The sequence below is a fragment of the Hibiscus syriacus genome, unplaced genomic scaffold (genome assembly GCF_006381635.1).
Source record: "Hibiscus syriacus cultivar Baekdansim isolate YM2019G1 unplaced genomic scaffold, ASM638163v2 tig00116976_pilon, whole genome shotgun sequence".
NCBI lineage: Eukaryota > Viridiplantae > Streptophyta > Magnoliopsida > Malvales > Malvaceae > Hibiscus > Hibiscus syriacus.
In genome coordinates this window covers 1,393,532-1,416,805 of record NW_024063500.1, presented here as the reverse complement: position 1 = coordinate 1,416,805, position 23,274 = coordinate 1,393,532, and the positions used below count along the sequence as shown (strand labels likewise).

The following is a 23,274-nucleotide window of genomic DNA, read 5'->3' as shown; positions in this document are numbered from 1 at the left end:
CAAGTATATACCAGAAGATTAGACTTGCTTCGTAAGTTTAGGCTTTTGATCATATGAATTTCTAATTGCACAATACGATTGGAACACAATTTACGCAATATGTTAGCTAACAATCTACCAAAGCAATGATTCAACGAGTGCTTAAGATTTTTGCTTTTGTTTGTGAATAACCAGCTAGATGAAATTCTCCTGTGTTCATTAACCTTACTAAAGATGGCTATAACCTATGGAAAATCTCATTTCTGAGCATCACCAGGTTAAGCCATTATTCATGGTAGAAAACAGTGTCTGAGGTGATTCAGAAAACATAGACCAAAACTTTTATGGTAGTCTCATAATTACATTGATTTCAAGGATGTAATAGCAACAAGGTTTAGGTGTATTTTCAGGCTATTGGTAGCATTAGTAGGAAAGCAGAAAGTTTTCTGAGCTAATTCATAAATGAAACACATGCCTTTAGAAGATGAGATAAATTGCAAAGGTATTATTCTAGAGAATGATGAAAGGGCACATGCATTGCCCCATTGCCCTCTATGGTATTCATGGTATATGATGGAGCTTTATGAAGATAGTCTTTACTTTTAATTTTAGCCTAAGATCATCGATGTATATAGGTGCAACACTAGACAAGTTGGAAAAGCAAGAGTGGTGAGAGGAGAGTATAGGGGCTGTTATTTTCATCTTTGTCAACTAACTTTGAAGGGAAAGTATAATCATGGATTCAAAGAGGTATGCCAGTGTTGTTGCAGCCTTGAAAGCCTTTGAGGACACGCACTATAACCATCGATCCTTTGGCCGACCACCAATTTTTCAAAATTATGACAGTCTCTACTACACTATTTAACCCCCAAAAGAACAATATAGTTCTTCAATGGGAGAAAATGGCTACTTATATTCTTCAATGCTTCTGGGGTCTATCCCTTGCAAGTTCACTTTCTTTCGTTCACACAACGTCCACATCTCATGTAATTCTATACCCAATAAAGTGCTTCTTTCTTTTCTTGTCTTCCAGTTAAAAAATGATCTCTATATCTGATAAATCTCTTGTTGCTTATTTAAAAACTGGGTCGTATTGTTTTAACTATGCAGGTTTACATAGTTTATTTAGGGATCAACCAATTTCATGACCCCATCCTTACTTCCAAGTTTCATATTCAAATTCTCTCTGATGTGTTTTCCAGGTTTTGTTTACCATATCTTATGTAGTAAACATGTCTTTTGACTCTAAAATTTCCTCCCTAACTTAAATTTCTTTCAGTGAAGAAGATGCCAAGCAGTCCATCCTCTATAGCTACAGCAATAGTTTCTCGGGCTTTTCAGCAAAGCTCAGTTCATCTCAAGCAACTACCTTAGCTAGTAAGTAGCTACCTTTTCTAATATATATATAAAGCTTGCTAGTTCCTGAAGTAAATTTCGAAGAAATGTTTTGATGTATAGAATAAAATATTGCATGCAGGGATGGACAAAGTAGTATCAGTCTTCCGGAGCAAGACATTAAAGTTGCACACAACAAGAAGCTGGGATTTTCTTGGCCTAACTCTCGATGAAACTCAAGTTATTCCCATGCAGTTCTCTTACGGCCATGATATAGTTGTTGGGATCTTGGATACAGGTATTCAATCAGCATATATAATAAAGTCCTTCATTTATATATACTAAGTTCAATGAAACTCTTTCCCTGCACTAGTTAGTAACTTCATTCTTTATGCAAATGTAAACAGATTATCATGTCTGTCTTACGTGCCTATAATGTCTTTTTTATCTTTAAGGCATATGGCCAGAATCAGAAAGTTTCCAAGAAAAACCTGGCATGGAACCAATTCCATCATCTTGGAAAGGAGTATGCGTTGAAGGAGAAGAGTTTGAACCTGCAATTGCGTGTAACCGCAAATTAATTGGTGCACGTTACTATCTCAAAGGGTTTGAACGAGAGTATGGGCCTCTGAACATGAGCGGTAACCCTGAATATAGATCAGCGAGAGACTTTCTTGGTCATGGAACGCACACCGCTTCCACAGCAGCTGGGTCTACAGTAAAAAATGCAAGCTTCTTTGGCATTGCCCAAGGCACTGCTAGAGGTGGAGCACCTCGGGCTAGGGTTGCAGTGTACAAAGTATGCTGGGGCATGAGTTTTGATGGGATCTGCACTGAAGCTGATATCTTAGCAGCTTTTGACGACGCTTTGCATGACAGGGTTCATGTAATCTCAGCCTCCTTCGGTGTAACACCTCCTTTGTCTCCATTCTTCGCATCAAGTGCGGATATCGGCTCATTTCATGCAATGCAACTTGGTATTACCGTAGTATTCTCTGCAGGAAATGATGGTCCGGAGCCATCTCTAGTCCAAAATGTTGCACCGTGGTCCCTTTGCGTAGCTGCTTCAACTATTGATCGAAGTTTTCCAACTGAAATAGTCCTTGACAGAAACTTCTCCATAACGGTAACATATATGATCTTTTGCCAAAACTTATAATTCCTAAATGAAAATGATTTTTATTAAAATACACAGATTTAGCACAAGCCAGTGAGAATGATCAATACTTAACAAAATAGAAACGGTGAAAAAAATGCCAAAATCAAACATAGAGACAAAGTTCCAAAAAGATAATCCATAATTCTGCCATGATGCCTTTGAGAGTAAAACTGAATACCAAAACACTTGTCAATCTCAATGAACCGATAGCAAGATCATAAGATCAAACCAGACATAGGAAAACCGAGATTAAATCAAATCACCAACTTGCACCAAGCGTTCCCATTATCTACTACATGCACATCGTATTACTTGTACTGATCTAATCTTAATTCCTAGGGACAAAGCATAATCAGCAAAGAAATCAAAGGAAAACTGGTGAATGCAGTCAGTTACTTTTTTGATGGGTAAGTGATATATACTATGTTGTATGCAACAGTACAAAGAGTTAATCATTTGACAAAATTATTCGAGTTGAAGCTCTCTGACGTGGTATTACTACATGTGCTGTATATACAGACTGTGCAGCTTGGGGAATTGGAGACAAAGAGCAGCTACTGGGAGAATAGTCCTATGCTTTTACACTCCAGGACTAGTGTACGAAATAGCACAAGCAGCTGTCAAGAGAGCAAACGGACTGGGTCTGATATTTGCAGAACCCTTTACCAAGCCGATCGCGGATGTTGACGATTTTATCCCTACGCTGCACGTTGACATCAATCAGGGGACTATAATAAAAAACTATCTAGCGGAATCCCCCAAGTAATGAGTTCATCTCGACAAAAAAAAAAACAGATATTATACGTTATATGCATCTTTATTCTCCCTTTTTTTAACATACATACTGTAAATGTCTCAAAATGATTTCCTGCTGTGTTGAATTTAGGCTACCTGTAGTTCAGATATCACCGAGTAAAACAGTCATTGGAAAGTCACCTGCACCGACTGTCGTGTACTTCTCTTCTAGAGGGCCAAGCACAATATCACCCGACATTCTCAAGGTATGTATGACACTAACATTCGATGGCAGAAGTTAATAATAATATATTTGAATTGTAATGTTGTGGCTTTTATATAAATGCAGCCAGACATCACTGGTCCAGGAATCAATATATTAGCAGCATGGCCTCCACAAACTCCTCCAACTTTGCAGCCGTTTGACAACCGCTCGGTGCGGTGGAATTTTCAGTCGGGAACATCGATGTCTTGCCCTCACGTTTCGGGAGTCGTCGCACTTGTCAAATCTGCCCATCCAGAGTGGTCACCAGCTGCCATTAGATCTGCTATCATGACCACAGGTACAAAATAAACAAGGCCAATGGCAATTACATGAATAAATCATTTCTATTAATGGTAATGGTAATGTCAATGTTTTTGTTTTGCTCTTTACCAGCTTATACGAGAGACACAACACATGACAGCATTCTCGCCGGTGGGTCAATGGCCGGTTCGACGCCTTTCGAGATGGGTGCAGGCCAAATAAATCCACTAAAAGCACTTGATCCAGGACTTATTTACGACATGAACACCAGTGATTACATTCCCTTCCTCTGCAACATGGGATACACCGAACAACGAATAAACATGATCGTTCTCCCCTCTCCCGGAGTCGACACCAGCTGCCGGAACGTGCACGAAACAAACGCAAATCTTAATTATCCATCCATTAGCATTCCAAATCTCCAATCCCCCATCACCGTCAAAAGGACCGTAAGAATCGTGGGAGGGCGGAAGACGGCGGTTTATTTCGGCGCGGCCAAGGAACCCGATGGAGTGGAAGTGGTGATTTGGCCAAGGGTGTTGATTTTTTCGCATTCGAAGCGAGAAATGTCTTATTACATCACGTTGAAGCCATTGAAGAAGTCTGAAGGAAGATATGATTTAGGTGAAATAGTTTGGTCAGATGGTTTCCATTATGTTAGAAGTCCGATGGTCGTCCTCGTCAATAACTCCGGAGATGATTTCACAGTTCGGTCTGCCATTTAAAATCTCTTGTACAAGACAAAGTTTGACCCTTTTTTATTAAAAAAAATCCATTTTTTGGCTTGTTCGGTGATTGATAACACTTGGCAGATTAATCAAAGTCTTTTTCTTTGAACATAGGCTCTGTTTCTTCGTTAATAAAAATTCTATGGGCAGTGGGCATGTTGCTTTGTTTTTCCTCTGGTTCAGACCCCATGGTACTTGAGAATGATTGATAACACTTGGCAGATTAATCAAAGTCTTTTTCTTTGAACATAGGCTCTGTTTCTTCATTAATAAAAATTCTATGGGCAGTGGGCATGTTGCTTTGTTTTTCCTCTGGTTTTGACCCCATGGTATTTGCTTAGTTTGTCCAACTGATTTGACGTTGGAGCAGGCAGGCAGGCACAATGTCTGAGACACAAGAGGCGAGAGAGACAATACACTTTTTAGCGCTTCAAAATCTGTATTGAGTACCGCTAAAGCTTTTATTTTTCTCCTCCTTTTTCTGAAGTTTCGCATATATGTTGTGGGTTTAATAATGAATTCGTCCCTTCATTTTATGAAAGTTAAATGTTTGATCCAAGGAGATTATCTTGCATCAATTTAACACCTCATGATTAATTTTTTAAATTATAACAAAAAAACATATTATAATAATTATAATATATATTTTTCTTTATTTTTCATGTCATTTTCATTAAAAGAAAGTAGTTCTACTTATTGATCTTTTCTAAATTTAGTTTATCTATTTTGAGAAGGAATATATAAAATTAATTTAATCAAAAATGCATTCATTTATTAATAAAATAATATATATAGATTCCAAAAAAAATAAGTATATTTTACGAGAGTAACTTATCGAATAATAAAACCTTAATTACAGTGAATTAAATAAGATAAATTAATACAATATACTCAATTATATTTTGATAATCTTAATATCATATATAAATTTATATTTTATGAACTAAACACTTATTAATATTTAATATTATTATCTGATTAGACCATAATTTTTTATTTTTGTAAAATACGAAAATCGCACTTTGAATGATTAAGGTATATAGACTAAATTCTTATTGTCGTAAACTAGAAGGATGAAAATCAGATTTAGACCTAATCGGCGATCTTGGCCTCTAGGCGTCTGGAAATTCCACTTGTCCCTTTTTTTCACGGGTCAAATAACAATAACCTCGGAATACTGCAAAAGCCCAAACCTGTGTCCCAATGACCAATATCCAGGGTCAATTCAAACTCAAACTGTATTTCCAAAACAATAGGATAAACTATGAAAATGGTCCCTAAATTTTTAAGTAACTTGCATTTTGATCATTTGACGTTTTGAAACTTGTAATACAATCACTAAACTTTTAATTTGTTTCCATTATGATCATTTGATTTCTTCAATCGAAAAGATCTTTGAACTATTCCTTTTATCCTTTTTTTCTTTAGTTCAAACTCCTCGACAAACTTTTCAATCTCTTCAAATCTCAATCAAAACAAAAAAAGTTAATTTTTTTATCTATCACTACCAACAGTTTGATCAATTTTAAATCAAATCATGTTAGTTTCATACCAAACGAAGCCTTCTCATTGTTAGGATTGACTAACTGTTACATTCATTGTAAACTCGCTACAATCGAGATGGATAATTTTCTCTTTTTAAATTCTTTTATTGTTTATTGTTTGTTACTATTGATGGTTATGACTGTGGACGATGATCGAATGAGATTGATGCTTTTAGATTTGGATGAAATGATGATAATAAATAATTTATTGGTTGTGAGAAAAAGATAAAGCTCCTGAATAAAATAAGTGGCATATTTAGTGTTGACGATGACCAAAAGGATATTGGACAATGACAGTGTAAACGGAAAAAAATTATGACTATCAATTAAAAGAAGATTTTAGAATTTTTTAAGAAACAAATTTTAACATGTTATGTCAAATTTGTTATTGCAATTAACTACAATAGAAGTGAATTAAAAGTTTAGTATTGAATTATAATTTTTAAAAGATTTATGGTAAAAATACAAACATCCTAAAAGTTAGGGATCATTTATAGTTTTCCCTGGAAATGTAATTTAATAAAAATAAATAACGAGTTCCACGATTTTGACTGTGGAAAGAACATGTTCCTGCCTTCCCATTAAGCACCGATTCCCGTCTTCCTCGTGAAGCAATACCAAACCCAAACCAAAAAGCCAATTTCTTTTCTTTAATTTATTAATTATCATTTTTTATTCATTTTTCTCACTAAATAAATGCTCTAACAAAGTCATCTATTCTCTTAACACGCTTCTCTTTTCTGGGTCTCATCTAAATTTTCAACCTTTACTCTGTTGAACGACAAGAAGAAGACAATTTTTCAACTGAAAGAAGAAAATGGAAATGAATAACAACCACGGAGGAGTTTCTTTTGAAACGGAGAAGAAACCTAAGACGAAGATCGTATGCACGCTGGGTCCTGCATCGAGGTCGGTCCCCATGATCGAGAAGCTGCTGAGGGCCGGCATGAACGTCGCTCGTTTCAACTTCTCCCATGGATCTCACGAATACCACCAGGAAACCCTCGATAATCTCAGGGCCGCCATGCTCAACACCGGTATTCTCTGCGCCGTCATGCTCGACACCAAGGCTTGTGTTTCTTTAAACCCTTTTCTTCCTTCTTTTCTTTTAATCTAAAGTCAAAACATTTGCTTGCGGTTAACTACTTTTAGTTTAATCAATCTCTCTTGTCTGTTTGTTTTCTTTGATCCGATTGCTTGTTTCTTTTCGTTACCGGCATCTGTATGATCATAGATCTATGTATAAATCTCCATGCTTCAATAGTTTGCTTAGCAACAATCAAAGTGTTTGATGATATGCTTCAATGATATATTTGTGCTGTTCATTTATTAGCCACCGTTACTGTTCTTCGTGAGATCTATATTGAAAACTTAGAAAAAAATCTAACCACGCTCGTAATCCGACACTTGTCCTTATAAGAAGAGCTCTGGCTGATTAATTGTAGCTGCTTCTTTCATGTAAACTTTCAGGGTCCTGAGATTCGCACTGGTTTTTTGAAGGATGGGAAAATTCAGCTCAAACAGGGTCAAGAAATCACCGTTACCACTGATTATACCATAAAGGGTGATGAGAAACTGATAAGTATGAGTTACAAAAAGTTGGCCGAGGATGTCAAACCAGGGATGGTCATACTTTGTGCGGATGGTACGATCTCGTTTACCGTATTATCTTGTGACAAAGAAAAGGGTCTGGTTCACTGTCGCTGCGAGAATTCTGCGATGCTTGGTGAGAGGAAGAACGTTAATCTTCCAGGGGTTGTTGTTGACCTTCCAACCTTGACTGAAAAGGACAAGGAAGATATCTTGCAATGGGGAGTTCCGAACCAAATTGACATGATTGCTCTTTCTTTCGTCCGAAAAGGGTCGGATCTTGTAGAGGTCCGCAAACTGCTTGGGAAGCATGCTAAGAATATTCTTCTCATGTCGAAGGTATGCTTGAAGTATTTCAGATATGACTTGTACTATTCTGTTTTACATCTTGTTAGCAGGGTGTTTGTGAAGAAGAAAATCATATAATAGTGAGATCGAATGATGATAATTTCTTAGGGAGGAAGATTTGTCTAATGCATACATCTAATGTAGGCAGGGTTAATATTTTATGATGCTGTCGTGATAGTAATTTTTTTTCCCTTTTGAAACGATGTTACAGGTCGAAAATCAAGAAGGGGTAGCAAATTTTGATGACATCCTTGCAAATTCAGATGCATTTATGGTGGCACGAGGCGACCTTGGAATGGAGATTCCAATTGAAAAGATATTTCTAGCACAGAAAGTGATGGTTTACAAGTGTAACATCCAAGGAAAACCCGTTGTCACTGCAACACAAATGCTTGAATCAATGATAAAGTCTCCCCGGCCAACCAGGGCTGAGGCCACTGATGTTGCCAATGCAGTTCTCGATGGCACAGACTGCGTGATGTTAAGTGGTGAAACCGCTGCTGGAGCTTACCCGGAACTTGCCGTTCGGACCATGGCCAAAATATGCGTAGAAGCAGAAAGCACTCTTGACTATGGAGATGTCTTCAAAAGGATAATGGAACACTCACCGATGCCCATGAGTCCGTTAGAAAGCCTGGCTTCTTCAGCTGTTAGAAGCGCAAATTCAGCGAAAGCAGCTCTTATATTGGTCCTAACGAGGGGAGGAAGTACTGCAAAGCTGGTGGCGAAGTACAGACCTGGAATGCCCATTTTATCCGTGGCAGTCCCCGAGATCATGACCGATTCGTTCGATTGGTCATGCAGCAATGAAGCTCCAGCAAGGCACAGTTTGGTCTATCGCGGTTTGATCCCGGTTTTATATGCTGGATCCGCCAAAGCTTCTCATGAAGAGACAACCGAAGAAGCTTTGGAGTTTGCCGTGCAGCATGCCAAGGCAAAGGGACTCTGCTGTCAAGGGGATTCGATCGTTGCTCTGCATCGTATCGGAACTGCATCCGTGATCAAGATCTTGACCGCAAAGTGAGTGAGTTCGCCTCAATGATTTCCGGTTAAACATTTCTAATGTCATTTTTAAGGTTCCCTGGTACAAGGGGGTACTACACTGCCATTCTTATGCTTCATCGTTTTTGTTGTTTTAATTTTGAATGCAAAAAAGGGTGATTAAGTTCACAAGTACAATGTGATGATATGATATATTTGGGACCTAGAAACACTGAATGTTTTTCTTTTTCTACGAAACTGTTGAGTTTTAAGGACAGGTTATCTGATTTTGATTCCTCCAATTTTTAATTTTCAGAATCATGTAAGATTTAGAAGTATTGATTATATATATTTTTTTGATTAAGTTAAAAAAATTACAAAGTAGTATATGTTTTAAATATTTTTAATTATTTGATAATGAACGTTGAATCACCCTTGCAATCGTTGATACCCAAACTCTTAATCTCTAATAATAACAATAATTTACTTAATGATCGAGGTAAGTTGATTTGTGTGATTATATTTCTTTTAATGTGAATTATGTCATGAATTGGTTTTTATTTGGTACAAGTACAACCAACATATTGATTCGTTTACAGTAAGGGATTAATTTGAATGATCTCTATATTATGTGGACTTGTTAGATATTAATTTTAAACAATTTTTTATAAAAAATATTCAAAAATCAAATATAAAAATTAGTGTATATATAAAGCCATTAATTCAAAATTTTTATACAAAATATTTTCTTCTATTATATAACAAAATTTAATGTATAGAACTTTTCCGTTAAGATCCGATCAGATGTGAAAATCATTAATTCAATTTCTTTTTAAATAATAATACTTCAAAGACAAAACCATCACTTATGTCGGACAACATGGCACAACTAATAACCATTAGATAAAACGAAAATGATCGTAGCCGTCCATTGTCGTTACCAGCGAGGAAAGATTCTGGAAGTCCATTGATTAATTCATCTAATCAAATCTCTTCCACTCAGGAAAAGGTCTAATCATGTTGACAAATTAGTCCATAATATTAAAAGTATAAAAGGTTACCCTTTCCCCTTCCCAACCCATTCATATTTATCGGTAATACGAACCATTTATATTTTTATTATTTTGATATAAACTTTTAAAATGATTCATTTTTCTATAAAAAAATTATTATTAAATAATTAGAGATAAAATTCATACATGCCATCACTGTTATTTAATTTGTGCTTGATTTCATATTAATGTTAACACCTATCTTAAAAATATAATCTGTAATTTATTTTAGATATCATTCGTAAATATTTTAAATAATAAGATATTTTTCTATCAGATTATTTTAAAAAAAACAGTTTTTAATTTAAATTTAAATTCTAAACAAATCTCTAATTGCTGAAATTAGAAAGATCTGAGCGAATGAATAGTAGCTCTCTATTTTTCTTCTACAATTGAAATTTCATTTATACACCGCAATTTCTTTTATTTTCTTCTGAGTTATAAAAAAATCTCCCAAAAAAGTTATGCCAATTGAATTAAATCTGCTTTATTGGAGAGATGGTTGCTAAGTTCAATTTTCTTAGATATTGTCAAGTGTATAGAGATGTTATGACCCTTGAGAAATAGAGAAGTTGAGATCGAAGAAAAGAAGGAGAACAGAAAAGATTAACAAAGCAGGGGAAATATTTAAGAAGAAGACATAAGATTTCATTCATAAATTTTCCATCCTTCATGCATTATAATTCTTAGCCTATATAATCTGTTAATGGGTTACACAATTGTCCTAAATTGTCTGCTAGTGCAACGGCCTAATCATTAACTATTGCTTGGTATAATTCTGCTTATGGGCTTCTCTGAATGGATCTCCACCTTTAGGTCATTTGCTTTCTTCTCAACTAGATTCCTATCTTCACCAAATGCCCAACGTCGTCGTTTTTCCTTTGGTAATATCAACTCCACTTTCCCAATTCCTATTTTTTCCAATTTATGTCCATAAATCCCTAACCCTTGATTTGTTCCCATTTATATTTATCTCCTAACTTCGATCATGACAATTCTTACCCTTTAGACAATCCTTGTCCCCAATGATCAAACACCATAATTTTTTTCCTGAGGCCAGTGTTGCATTTCCAAGTGACGTTCTCCGGCTCCCAGTTCGCCCACGGAACTATTAGTGAAGTGACAGTCTGGTTGTTCTTCTCCACCCTCATGCGTTGTAAAATGGTGTAAGGACCATAGGACCTTGTTGCAAGCTTTAATTTCTTTCAAAAAGCAAGTGATGTTTGGTGATAGGGTTGAAACTTCAGGTAAACTCTGTCTCCGACCTTCAAATCTTTGTTTCTCCTTTCTTTATCCGCATAAAACCTCATCCTACTTTGCTTAATTTCCTCCAGTAGCTTCTTCAACCTTTCTTCACTGATCTTGTTTGTCTCTTCGAACTTTTCCTCCGTTTCACTAATTTTCTTTTCCAACGAACTCACCATTGCCTTTAGTTTTTATTCTCATTAGTAAGCTTCTCCAGCATTATGTGGCCATCCATTGTAACCTCCTGAATTAAAGGGACCACCTGAGCTGCCCTTTTAGCATCCTCATATTCCTTGGCTAGCAATTCTTAGGTTTCTTTAAACTGAAGTTGCATGTCTTGCAAAGCAGACTGTAACTTTGTGTTTTCTTTTGTTTTGGCCTCTTCCATGTCAACCCTCATACGTTTCTCCAGTTGTAATCTCCATGTCAGTTCCTCAACTTGTTTTTCCAGTTTGTTCTTGGCAGCTTGCAGAATTCCAATTTCCCTAGCAGTCGTCTTAAGCTTCCGCAGTTCTTTTTTAGCAACTCTTACTCTCCATGCACATTGTGTAGCAATTACCGCTTTCTTCAACCTCATATAATGCAACTGAGACAAGAACTTGCAACATTGGCTCTGAATTATAATTGTTGCTCTGGTCTGCCTTCTAAAGCATAGCTCATTGCAAGTAGCCACTATATCGGAAACCATCACCTTTATGGCTCTGAATAATCTTTCAATCATCTTGTAATGTTTGGCTTTGTAGTCTAACAGAATGGATTGGCATATCCTATACATGGAATTAGCAGCAAATACCTTTATAGGCCACTTTGAAGAGTCATCCAATAGGCACAAATTAGCAGCATTACACTTCTTGAATTCCATGAATATGTTCTTTGCTGAATCAGAAAGTATTTCCAGTATTTCATTTGTATTTTTTCCTTGGAGAGACAGTTTCCTAAGGTTAACATTTAGCCATCTATGATACAACTCAACTCCTAGCCACACAACACTCGCAGCCTTCCTGTTGTTTACCATATTTCCTTGCATGTCCTCTATGTTTCTGACATACACCAAACCTTCATTTACTTCAGCTATAAGACGTTTGATTGAGCGGCTTTCGATGTATGGAACATATTTTTGGCACTATAAGAATTGATTCACATTTACCGTTGAAGGAGATATGTCTAATTGTTTTGTTGCCGTTCGAGCTTTATAGTGGTCCACCCTCCATCCGTCATCCAATGCACTGTAGGAAATTGTTGACTGAATTTGAGTGTAAGTTTTGACCGAGCTGTCAACCCCATATTCCTCGACGTCTATTGGATTTTCAAGAACACGAGCTGCTACACCTTCACATTCACCTTCATGTAGTAACCCAAGAAGAATATAGTCGAATCCAATATGGTTATGGCCAAGTTGACGACCTTCTTCCAACGAGAGTTCCAAAACACATTCGGCACAATAAGTAAATGGAATCTCCACATCAACAAAACCACAGCCCCTTCCAATTATCTTCTTGACCTCTACTCGTGCATCTTTAAGATTGATTCCCATTAGCAATAATCTAAACTTGTAATGGTCATCATCTTCTACAAGTTTATCCCTCCCAACCTTGACAAGACCGAACTTACATCCATCAACATACATAATCTTGATCGAGCCAAACTTACACCCATCGACCAAAACACTAGTAATTAGTTGATAATTATATTTATGCATTGTCATCATACCTGCACCTTATTGTCCTTGATGCTGGAATGAAGCTTTGTGATTTTCAAAGAAACTTGGTGGTGCGAATTCCCATGACGGTTTTGATAGAGGTAACGAACATGATATTTTAAAGAAATTGAAGATTGCCGCATTTTGGTCCCCTACAAACCGAGTTTGCAGCTGGACATCGACGCTCACCACACCATCATCACTTTTATTTTCACCATCTATCCCTTCCTTTAACTGTGCAAGCCTTTTACCAAATACGGGACATGTGTCATTTTTAAATTTGGTTCTTTATACTCTCAATGGCATTGAAAGAACCTACACTCACTGTTTGATCACTTTGAAAATCAAGTCCCTCGTAACTTTGATCTGTTTGGTCTCCAATATTCTTTACCTTTGGTGTTGGCAATTTATCGAACACCTGGGAATCATCATGTTTTTCCTCACTTTTTACCAGACAAAAACTGTAAAATGTGCTCCACATCTCTCTGCTGCAACGCTATTTTGGATTCCAACATACTTAACAGACTGTCATGCTTCTGCCACCATTTAGGACGAGTGGACTCATCGGTTATTTGCTTAGCCAGCTTTGTCAAGTACTCAATCTGTTTTTGTATTGCAGACAAATCAGTGGAATCACCCATCGTTTAGTTCTTCTTTAATATACCCAAGCTTTAGAATGCCAGGAATAATAGCTCTTGATACCAATTTGTTATGACCCTTGAGAAATAGAGAAGTTGAGATCGAAGAAAAGAAGTAGAATAGAAAAGATTAACTAAGCAAAGGAAATATTGAAGAAGTGATAAGATTTCATTCATAAATTTCCCATCCTTCGTGCATTACAATTCTTACCCTATATAATCTCCTAATGGGACAAAGCCTATTATTTTTACACAACTGCCCTAAATTGTCTGCTAGTACAACAATCTAATCATCAATTATTGCTTGGTATAATTCTACTTAAGGGCTTCTCTGAATGGATCTCCACCTTTGGGTCATTTGATTTCTTCTCAACTAGATTGTTATCTTCACCAAATGCCCAACGTCATAGTTTTTCTGGTAATATTAACTCCTCTCAATTCCTATTTTTTCCAATTTCTGTCCATAAATCCCTAACCCTTGATTTGTTCCCATTTCCGTTTCTCTCCTAACTTCGATCATGACAAAACAAGATTGCATAATATTTCAGAATTCATAATATTCTCCGAGGCTCAAGAATAAAGAAATTCAACACATGTTTTCGCAAGATTGAAATAATTATTGTATATACTAGGCAAGGCAGAATAGAATATTGAACAACAAACAAGATGCTAATACCATATAAACTCAGTTCTCCTCTGTTTGAGATGTATTTCCGGACGACGAATTCCCTCTGCTGGATTGAGATCCCGATGTGAACGGCCATGGAAATGAGAACCTTCTCCCACTTCTCCCCTCCCCTTCACCTTCTTCTTCCTCACTCTCATGTCCCTCAACATTGCTTTCACTTTCTCTCTCTCTTTCTCTTCGGTTTCTAATACTACTCCTCGGCCTATTGGAGTAGAGTTTGGATTCATCTGCGGGAATTTGATATCTGCAAACTGGACACGAACTATGAAGCTCCAGCCATGGCAATATACAGCCACTATGGAACTTATGCTTACATGGCATTTCCTTGGCTTCAATACCAACCTCGAAATCATCTAAGCACACTGAGCATTGCAAATTCTCCTTGATTTTGATGGTTGGCATGGCCTCGATCGCCTCTTTTTGTGCTGGAGGAGTTCCGTATCTGTCGGGGTCGATTTCCGCCAAATGCTGCAGCAATAAATCTAAGCCAGGACCACTGAAATAATCTCCTATAGACCCTATATGATTGGAGTTTTGGTTTTGACCACCCTGGACGATGATCGTTTGATTGAAAGGATTGATCACAATTACGCGCTCTCGCTCTCGCTCTCGCTCCCTATCGTTATCAGAATTCTCGGTTTCAGATGCCATTCCATCTCTAACACCTTGAAGCAACTGCAAAATCGTCGCAGAGCTTCTTCTTCTACTCCTCATGATGGATTCAAGTTCCCGGTCCAAGTCCGTATCACCTCCATGGTAAGCTTCACCATCAGAATTGTCTTCATCAAACTCGAAACGTCTAAGTCTTCTGCGGCGACGGGGATTACCGATCATACCTAACAAGATGGGTGCCCACAGAGAGTGCACTTGATCGGATTGGAAATCAGAATCCATGTCTTGAGCACTGTCTCTTACACCATTGCTCATTTCTTCAATAAACCCGCCTTGACACAACGAGCATTTAATCTCGACTTCCATGACCGGAGTAACCACTTGAGAGCACTGATGACACCAGTAAGTTGCGGTCATTGCTTCCTCCATTATCCTCCACGCCTTTCCTCAGAACAAATCCCTTTTCCTCTTTTAGCTATCTCTTTAGGGTTCTATCACAAGCAAGAGCAACAAATAAGGATCATCAAAACCAGTTAGAGTCAACTAAAATGGAAAGCAAATCTGCCATTAAAGATCAACTTTATTTTTTTGGAATGATTTAGCAGATCTACATAAATAATTCCCTAATCAAAATTTCCATATAAAACAAAAGAATCCCAAACAAAAAATCCCAGAATTCAAAGTCTTCTCAAAGAAAACTAGAGTTCAACAGAAAACAACTTCTCAAAGAAGAATACTTTTTTTTAGAAAAATCAAACAACAGAGTAGAAGGATCTGCGATTCTAGAAGCAGCAGGTTTCAAATTCCAAACCAGAACATGAATTTCCCCCAATAATTATGAAAAATAAAACCCAAATCAGTGCAATAATTAAAATAAGGGAAAAAAAGAAAGAATTTCAGATACAGAACATACAAAAGAAAGGTATGTGAAATTTTCTTCCTACCTTTAATTACAGCAAGAACAGCAAAGAAACTTAAAGTGGAAGGAGCAAGCACAAAACGAATGGTATATGTTGGGGGGATTGACTGTGTCCAAAGTGGATTTTTTTACCCAATTACCCTTTACTTAATTAATTAGTATTTGTCTAAAAAATCTTGAGTGGATTTCTTTACCTAGTTATAAATATTTTATTAAGTTGGTTTCGCAGTTCAAATCAATTTAAATAAAAAAAACATTGAAAAGATTATTAATTTAAATATGTTAAGTGTAAAAACATCTATTCATTGAGAAATTTAAAATAAAATATGTAAAGACAGTAATTAATATATTAAATGATATTTTAAAAGCAATCAGCCAATCACATACTAATAATATAATTAATATGATATTTACATATGTATATATATCTAATTCGTGATCAAATTTTCTGTTTAGTCTATTATATGTTTTAAAGTATTAAGCTAATGTTATAAACATGTGGGATGAAATTGTTCAAATTTTAGCATTTTTCATAAAAATGTAATATTTAATGAGATTATCTCTATATTTTTAAACAATATCAACTATTGAGAATTTTTATATATCATTTCAAGTAATGTTATCAAACTAAATAAATTGATTTTATTTGAAATTTTATAATATCAGATGTAATCTTACATTACTCAAATCAAATGCAGTATATTTGATTTAACCATTGAGAATTATTATGAAATATAAATTATCACCAAAGCTTGTTCCTGCCGATTTTAGTCTTGGGAATCCTCAGCAATCAATCATCACATTCAATCACGAGTCAAAAAAAAACCCACAAATTTGTAAAAATGGGGGGAAAATAAAGGTGCAGAGTATTATTTCTGCTGTCTCCCACAACTCTTGTACACACTAAACAGTGCTTTTCAAGCAGGATGGCATGTCAAATTGAAGCTAGAGACACCGCAAGGGCAGCCATCATATGGGATCTAAAATCTCAATGTTAATCCCAAGCAAGAAGTCAATGCAAAGCATGTTCAAGAGCTCTTACCAGGCTTGGTTTCTAATCCACACCTTCGAGCTAAAAATGTAACAATGGCTTACTATAAATGTACAAATCGCAAAATCCCTTCTCAGTTTATTTCTTACAAGATAACATCGGTCTTTTCTAACTCTAACAGCTGCAGAGCTACATCCTGGGGAAAAGAATGACAAAGCAGGAAGTTTGACAAATCCCACTCCCACCAATATCTCAGGCCGTGCCGGAAAACTTTAAGAAGCTTCAAAAACCAAAATCAGTAATACTAAGCTGATTTTTCTTTTTTCTTTTTTTTACAGAAGTTGTTGAATTCAATGAGTCGGGCCCCTTTGCAGCATTCTCCACCTGCAATTATTGAGCTTGGGTTAAAAGGCACCAAACAAAGTGATAGACTGGCAAAAAGGAACATATTGTAACCAATAATTAGTAGAGCAAGCCCGCGATATATATTGTTGTGCAATGTTCAACAATTTAAAATAAAAAGAACCAAATTAATGTAATAAGCTTAGCATCAAAAGATAAATTGATGAACTATGCCATGAACAACCACTAAATTAAAAGCTTCCAGATCCAAGTAAATGAAGAGGCAGCTTTAAGGATCATCAAAGCAATAGACAACAAATTTAACTAAACATGAGAGAAGTAGATACTGCAAGTTGTATGGCAAAATCCATGCAGAAAAAAGACAAGAAAAGTAGCAAAAGCAATGCAGGAAAAGTATAAGAACTAGTTTTCTTTAACAGTTAATTAACTTGGTTTGCTAGTTACAATAAATCTCACTAGACGCTCCTGATAATTTTTCTTTTCAATCTTCAATAGGAATGAAGAAATCTTTGAAACATGTTCTAAGCATTTGATTCTTATTTATTTTGTTTCCATTGAGGTAGAAATATATAATTAAGGCAATATGGGATTTTGTTTATTCAGTTTACTATTGTGTCTCATGAATGTAATAGTAAACAATTTAAAGTTCTGCTAACTTTCTGCTTCTATTTTTTTTATATTGTATGTATTAGGATTTAGGGTTTATCTTATAACTACCATGTAGTTTTAGTTAAAATAACTTAGGCTTAACATCATTTACAAAGGTGCTTTTTGAGAGAGTCAAGTATTTGGATATTTGTTTTCTCCCCCTGTTGTATTTTATGATCTTAATCACAATTTTCATATAGGTTTGGGCTTTTAGAATATTAGGGTACTTTATACTAGTCATATGATGCTAAGCTTTCAAACATTAGGCTTTAGGTTATATCGGTATATGCATTTAGGGTTCAGGCCTTTAGCTCATAATTACCTATTATTGTATGAAACTAACTTCTCTTTCCCTCAATCAACATTCTCATCTAAGAACCCGAGGAAAAAAAACCCAGAAAGCTTATTCACCGAGCTATCATAAAAAAAAGGAAAACAGGTAAAAATTTAGGTGGTGTTTGTTTTTGTAGAGTTAAAAGGTCTGCAGTCTGCGGACCACATCTGCAGGCATCTACAGCAGAAGAGGTGGACCAAAAGTCTGAAATCTGCAAGAAGAAGACTGTTTGTTTTTTAACGTCTGCAGACTGCTAAAATAAACTGAAATATAAATAAACTGATATTTTAAACTTAAAAGAGTTTTACAATACTAAGATTTAAATAATTTTAGTTTTACAATACTGAAATTTAAGTAATTCATACGACTACAATAATAATTTTTTTAGAAAAACAAACACTACCTTATTAATTCTATTATAAGTCTCACATAATCACATGTATTATTAGTTTTATAAGTTTTATAGAATAAAATTTATAAATGATCATTAAATTATATGATTTTTTTAAATATGCAATTATGTAATACTTTTAATTTTTTTAAATATATTCATAATTATTTTTATAATTATATGATATTTTTAGAAAATATTTTTTAATTTATCAAATTATTTTATGATTATTTTTTATTTAATTGTGATTATATTTTAAAATTTTAAAAACATAATTTATAATTTTTTATATTTTAAAATCTTAATTATCAAACAATGAAATCATTTTTTATTAAGCAATGTGGTTTAAATACTTACATTTTGTATAAAAAGTTTAAATATAATTTAAAAATAACAAATCCAAAAAAATTATTATATTTAAACTTAAATCAAAATAATTAAAATAAATATAAAATATTAATAATATATAAAATAATTTATATGATATAAAATTAAATATCTATAATATAATATTAAAAAATTAATATTTAATTTATTTAAAAAATTAATATTAAAATTAATATATTTAATATAATATTAAAAATTAATATTTAATTTATTTAAAAAATTAATATTAAAATTAATATATATAATATAATATTAAAAAAATTAATATTTAATTTATTTAAAAATTAATATTAAAATTAAAATCAAATATAATATAAAATTAAATATAAAACCTCTTTGAAGATGTTAGAAGACGTCTACAGACATAAGATCACGTCTGCGCCGCGCAGATCACGCGCAGACCATGCGCAGACGTTAGAAGAGCTTCTGTTTTCTAAAAAACAAACGGTCTGTGAAGCTCAATGTCTACGTGTGATCTGCGCTGCGCAGACATAAGAGCTTTGCAGACCTTATACAGTAAAAACAAACACCACCTAACTGTCTGCTATGTTATAATGTAATTTATGATAACCCATAATGTTTAGAAAGATAATTTCTTCAAACAAGCTGGTTCATGTTCAGAACAAAGAAAAGGTACAAGGATTAGGAACTGCATGAATAAACAAGACAAAGAGGATAAAAGAAACTCAGTGTTTAGTGGAATGGTGAAGCATACTCCACCCTATCACCAGACAAATTTGATGCTGATGGTGCTCAGAAGAAAATCTTGTCAGATTAATATTAATACACAAAAGTCGTTTTTTAATAAAATGGCAGCAAAGTGAATTCTTATCGGAAATTCACCAGAATCTTTAATATTTCTTCTACATTGTTTTGGTTAATAAAATATAATTCTGTTTTCAAGCTGACAATCAAGAGAGGTAATGTCAAGAACTTTCAACAATCAAACCAAATAAGAAGAAAGCTTTTAACAAATAACATGTCAATTTTCAAACTTAGAACACTACCTCGACAACAAAGGACAAAAATATTCCTAGCAAAAAATGATTGCATGAAAACTTCAAACAATTAAATGACTTCACGATAGTATTATTAACATCAAATTTTAACTCTATATAAAAAAAAGGCTTATTACTAAATTGAGCTATCCGTAAGAGCTATTGAATCAATTGCAGAAGTTTAGGCTGCTAAAAGAGAAAAGTAAAGCATAGCTATCCGTAAGGGAAAATAAGATGCTTACATGATTAACCAGAAATTGTCCCAACAGGCGACGGTTTAGCTAAGAACTTTCAGTACCAGGAGATTCATTTCGACTACCTCTATCATTATGACCCTATAAAAAAGGAAAAGAAAAAAGATAGAGAACAATCAAGTTTTTTTTTTTTTGGCTTTTAAATAACAAGAGGAAGAATAAGGGTAATGCTTATACCAGAAATGGACTTTTACTGCGTTGATGACGGTCTTCAAAAAGAGGACAGTAATAAGATCCTAAGGCGTCATCAGAATCACTGTTAGAGCGCTGTCTGGAATTGGGTAGAGTTGGTGGGTTCAGAAAACTATTTCTCATATCGAAATCAGGTTCTCGAGGATTAGCACGACTATCTACATACGAAGCTCCCAGTCTATATATTTGAATCCATAACAGGGACGATAAGAATCTTACGCAAGACCCCAAGATCTCCATGGCAAGCGTTAATCTGAGCGAGAAGACGAACAACATCCCTTTACTCTGGCTGGACATGTTCCAAATATCGCGGGGAAAAAGGATGAACCAAGAAATGTCAAGAATAATGGCGCAGAAGAGCAAAACGGCGTAGGTACGGCCCAAGCTCTGACTGCTGCTCGAGATAGCAACCAAAGCGAACAATGCGATCCCCAAATTCATCAGCGACACACCGTTGTATAGTGCGCCAAGGGATCCGATCAAGGAGCATCCAATCTGATCAATCAAACAACTCTTTTTTTAACAAAGGTACAAAGAAACCCTAGATTTCATTTGATTTTAATTCCAAGAGAGAAAGAAATAAATTACTTGGATGTAAATGAGGATGACAGCGACATCCAGGAGCCTATCGTAATCGTGAAGACAAGCGTGAATCCAATTTCTCACATTCTGAGAGCAAAAACAAACCATTATCTGCTGCAATTCATATAATTTTGATTGATTGCTTCTTCAAAGCAATCAAATCAAAACCAATTCTTTCTACTTTTATCTTTGCTTTTCCTTTTCAATAAAAGATTACTTTCATCCAAGAGCTGCGACACAAGATTATCAACTACTCACAGAATCATCAAATCAAAGTCTTGCACTCTCCTTTAATTTTTCTCTTCTCAAACTAATTTTTCCCTCTTCCTCTTAGTGACGGGTTGACGTGACAGCAAGCCGTTCTTCCGATCGGTTGAATCTGTTTTCTCAAATCTCAACCAATCCTAATTATTCTTTACAAATCGGTCCATCAATTTTTATACTTTATTCCTTTATTTTATTTTATCTTTTAATTATAATTTTTTACAAATTATTTCTTCATTCAAGTCCATGATTCGTTTGTAATTTCATCGACGTTTAAAAACAACTAAATATATTTTATAATTTTAGATAGTTCAAATTTATTAAATAATATTATAAATTTTACTTATACATATATAAGAAAATAATATATATTATATAATTTAAGAAAAAAATAAATTATAATTAATTGATGTTATAATAAATAATTATAATCAAATTTAAACATAAAATTAAAAAATAATTTGATTAGACTAAAATTTTCCAAAGAATAATTAATTTGAAAAAATAAATAAAATTAGAATGATAAAATATGATTCTGCAATTTAATTAATATAAATATTTTGATTAAATTTGTTTTAATTTAATTCGATCGAATATTTACTCCTAAAACATATATTAGTAAAAGAATTCAATATATATATGTATATATATACATTACTGCCATGCAAATTAACCTTGTGGGAACTTTAGATAAATTTTATGAATATGATTATTTTGGTGGCTAAATAATCAATCGTTGAAATCTTATGATACCTAAAAAAGGAGGTGGTATCGAGATTATCTCATATATTACTAAAATTAATTAACTTTAATTATGTGTTTTAAATATTTTATTATTAATCTAGGCAGGCTTAGGCCTTTTGTTTTCCCATTTGCTATTGTTAGGTGGTTGCAGTAACTGTCAAGATAGACCCACCCACGTTGGAGCCTACTCATCAGTATCATAAGCTTATAATTTATTAATTTTTCCTTTTTCTGGTAAAAAAAAAGGGACATGGAAGGGAACTCTGAAGGCGGCGGTGGCGGCGGAGCAGAAAGAGGAGGAAACGATGTGGAGCTGGTTTGCAAAACACTCCAGGTAGAACACAAGCTGTTCTACTTCGATCAATTACTACGTCAACTCCGACGAGCGCGACCCATTTCTCTTTTTCATATGAAATTCACTGTTTCCTGTATGTGCAGTCGAGTTTCAGTAGAATGGGTTTAGGGTATCGGATCTCTTATTGAATTGGATAGTGCTGGAGAAATAAATGCTTTGGTATGAATTATGATGTCAGTAAATAACTAAGCCTTAGCTTTATATCACTTCGAATGCTAAGCCCTTTTCTTATTGGTCTTCAACCAGAAATTGTAAGCATTGACCATTTCATATATGAAGAATCCTAACCTTATTATAATTTATAGTGATGGATAATATATCGTCTTTCGTCATTCAAGGTTGCAGCTGGTTATGGTATTTTTCTGAAGTAATTGAAGAGCGTTTGTGCTGTTCCTTAAACTCAATTCTCCTGTTCTTAGCTTTAGAAGGGGATGGATGGACGCGAACTCTTTTACAATAACTCATGACTATACCACAAATTAGGAAATTTGACTTGATTAGAGTGTTTGCTTAAAGCGGGTTTTATAGGATACTAGCGTCCAACATTAATGCGCATAGAATATTCTAAATGCTTTTTGTATGAGAACTACCTTTTTCTTCCTAATGAAGCTTCTTTTTCGTACCGTCAGTTTAAAGGTTTGTTGCTGCTCCAGAGGGTTCCTTTATGAGAATGATATAGCTCCTCCAATTCAATATTCTTTCTCTGAAATGTCATGTTTGATTCTGTCAGTCATCTAGCATCAATTGATGCTTTTACTTCCGAGTAACAAAAATGCTTCCTTGAGGCTCCTAATATCCATTTTCGAACACTATAATTTTGGTCTATATTTACTTCATTATAAAGGTGGTTGTTTGAACCTTGGATCAACCTCTTTTCCATTCCTCCAGGTAAAGTGCATGTTGAACTGAGGGTTTCCCTTCCATAAAAATGGTATTAGCTCCTCTAATTAAATACTCATCTCCAAAGTCTGATCTTTGGTGCTTGGTTGCTGA

General features: G+C 34.7%; 4 protein-coding genes across 5 annotated transcripts; 2 read left to right on the top strand and 2 right to left on the bottom strand.

Moving 5' to 3' along the window:
* The first annotated feature begins 340 nt into the window (after window positions 1-340).
* Window positions 341-4,459, top strand: LOC120192641 (subtilisin-like protease SBT3.18). Its single transcript, XM_039195386.1, has 10 exons — window positions 341-965; window positions 1,090-1,181; window positions 1,259-1,356; window positions 1,457-1,612; window positions 1,770-2,440; window positions 2,813-2,880; window positions 2,993-3,235; window positions 3,360-3,474; window positions 3,558-3,771; window positions 3,867-4,459. The coding sequence occupies exons 1-10, from the start codon at window positions 819-821 to the stop codon at window positions 4,457-4,459; spliced, it is 2,397 nt and encodes a 798-aa protein (XP_039051317.1). The 5' UTR covers window positions 341-818.
* LOC120192640 (pyruvate kinase, cytosolic isozyme-like) lies at window positions 1,856-9,148 on the top strand. Of its 2 annotated transcripts, XM_039195384.1 has the most exons (4): window positions 1,856-1,860; window positions 6,821-7,075; window positions 7,477-7,935; window positions 8,156-9,148. In XM_039195384.1, exons 2-4 carry the CDS (start codon window positions 6,824-6,826, stop codon window positions 8,966-8,968), a joined length of 1,524 nt encoding a protein of 507 aa, XP_039051315.1. In that variant the 5' UTR covers window positions 1,856-1,860; window positions 6,821-6,823; the 3' UTR covers window positions 8,969-9,148. The 2 variants fall into 2 exon arrangements, with proteins under 2 accessions (XP_039051315.1, XP_039051316.1); XM_039195385.1 differs by lacking the exons at window positions 1,856-1,860; window positions 6,821-7,075 and adding an exon at window positions 7,296-7,313.
* Window positions 9,149-14,144: 4,996 nt separating this feature from the next.
* LOC120192592 (E3 ubiquitin-protein ligase SIRP1-like) lies at window positions 14,145-15,897 on the bottom strand. The gene is made up of 2 exons (XM_039195341.1): window positions 15,804-15,897; window positions 14,145-15,350 (listed from the first exon to the last, which is right to left on the bottom strand). The coding sequence occupies exon 2, from the start codon at window positions 15,286-15,288 to the stop codon at window positions 14,245-14,247; it is 1,044 nt and encodes a 347-aa protein (XP_039051272.1). The 5' UTR covers window positions 15,289-15,350; window positions 15,804-15,897; the 3' UTR covers window positions 14,145-14,244.
* A 1,157-nt stretch (window positions 15,898-17,054) lies between these two features.
* LOC120192619 lies at window positions 17,055-21,119 on the bottom strand. The gene is made up of 4 exons (XM_039195370.1): window positions 20,925-21,119; window positions 20,322-20,831; window positions 20,133-20,225; window positions 17,055-17,153 (listed from the first exon to the last, which is right to left on the bottom strand). The coding sequence occupies exons 1-3, from the start codon at window positions 21,024-21,026 to the stop codon at window positions 20,172-20,174; spliced, it is 666 nt and encodes a 221-aa protein (XP_039051301.1). The 5' UTR covers window positions 21,027-21,119; the 3' UTR covers window positions 17,055-17,153; window positions 20,133-20,171.
* Window positions 21,120-23,274: the final 2,155 nt, after the last annotated feature.

Coding starts and splice junctions, on each gene's coding strand:
- LOC120192641 (XM_039195386.1), top strand. CDS start 819: ATGACAGTCTCTACTACACTATTTAACCCCCAAAAGAACAATATAGTT. Junction 966..1,089: donor ACACAACGTCCACATCTCAT/GTAATTCTATAC, acceptor TTAACTATGCAG/GTTTACATAGTTTATTTAGG. Junction 3,475..3,557: donor TATCACCCGACATTCTCAAG/GTATGTATGACA, acceptor ATATAAATGCAG/CCAGACATCACTGGTCCAGG.
- LOC120192640 (XM_039195384.1), top strand. CDS start 6,824: ATGGAAATGAATAACAACCACGGAGGAGTTTCTTTTGAAACGGAGAAG. Junction 7,076..7,476: donor CCGTCATGCTCGACACCAAG/GCTTGTGTTTCT, acceptor GTAAACTTTCAG/GGTCCTGAGATTCGCACTGG. Junction 7,936..8,155: donor ATATTCTTCTCATGTCGAAG/GTATGCTTGAAG, acceptor ACGATGTTACAG/GTCGAAAATCAAGAAGGGGT.
- LOC120192592 (XM_039195341.1), bottom strand. CDS start 15,288: ATGGAGGAAGCAATGACCGCAACTTACTGGTGTCATCAGTGCTCTCAA.
- LOC120192619 (XM_039195370.1), bottom strand. CDS start 21,026: ATGGTTTGTTTTTGCTCTCAGAATGTGAGAAATTGGATTCACGCTTGT. Junction 20,832..20,924: donor TCATCCTCATTTACATCCAA/GTAATTTATTTC, acceptor TTGATTGATCAG/ATTGGATGCTCCTTGATCGG. Junction 20,226..20,321: donor GCAGTAAAAGTCCATTTCTG/GTATAAGCATTA, acceptor CCTTTTTTATAG/GGTCATAATGATAGAGGTAG.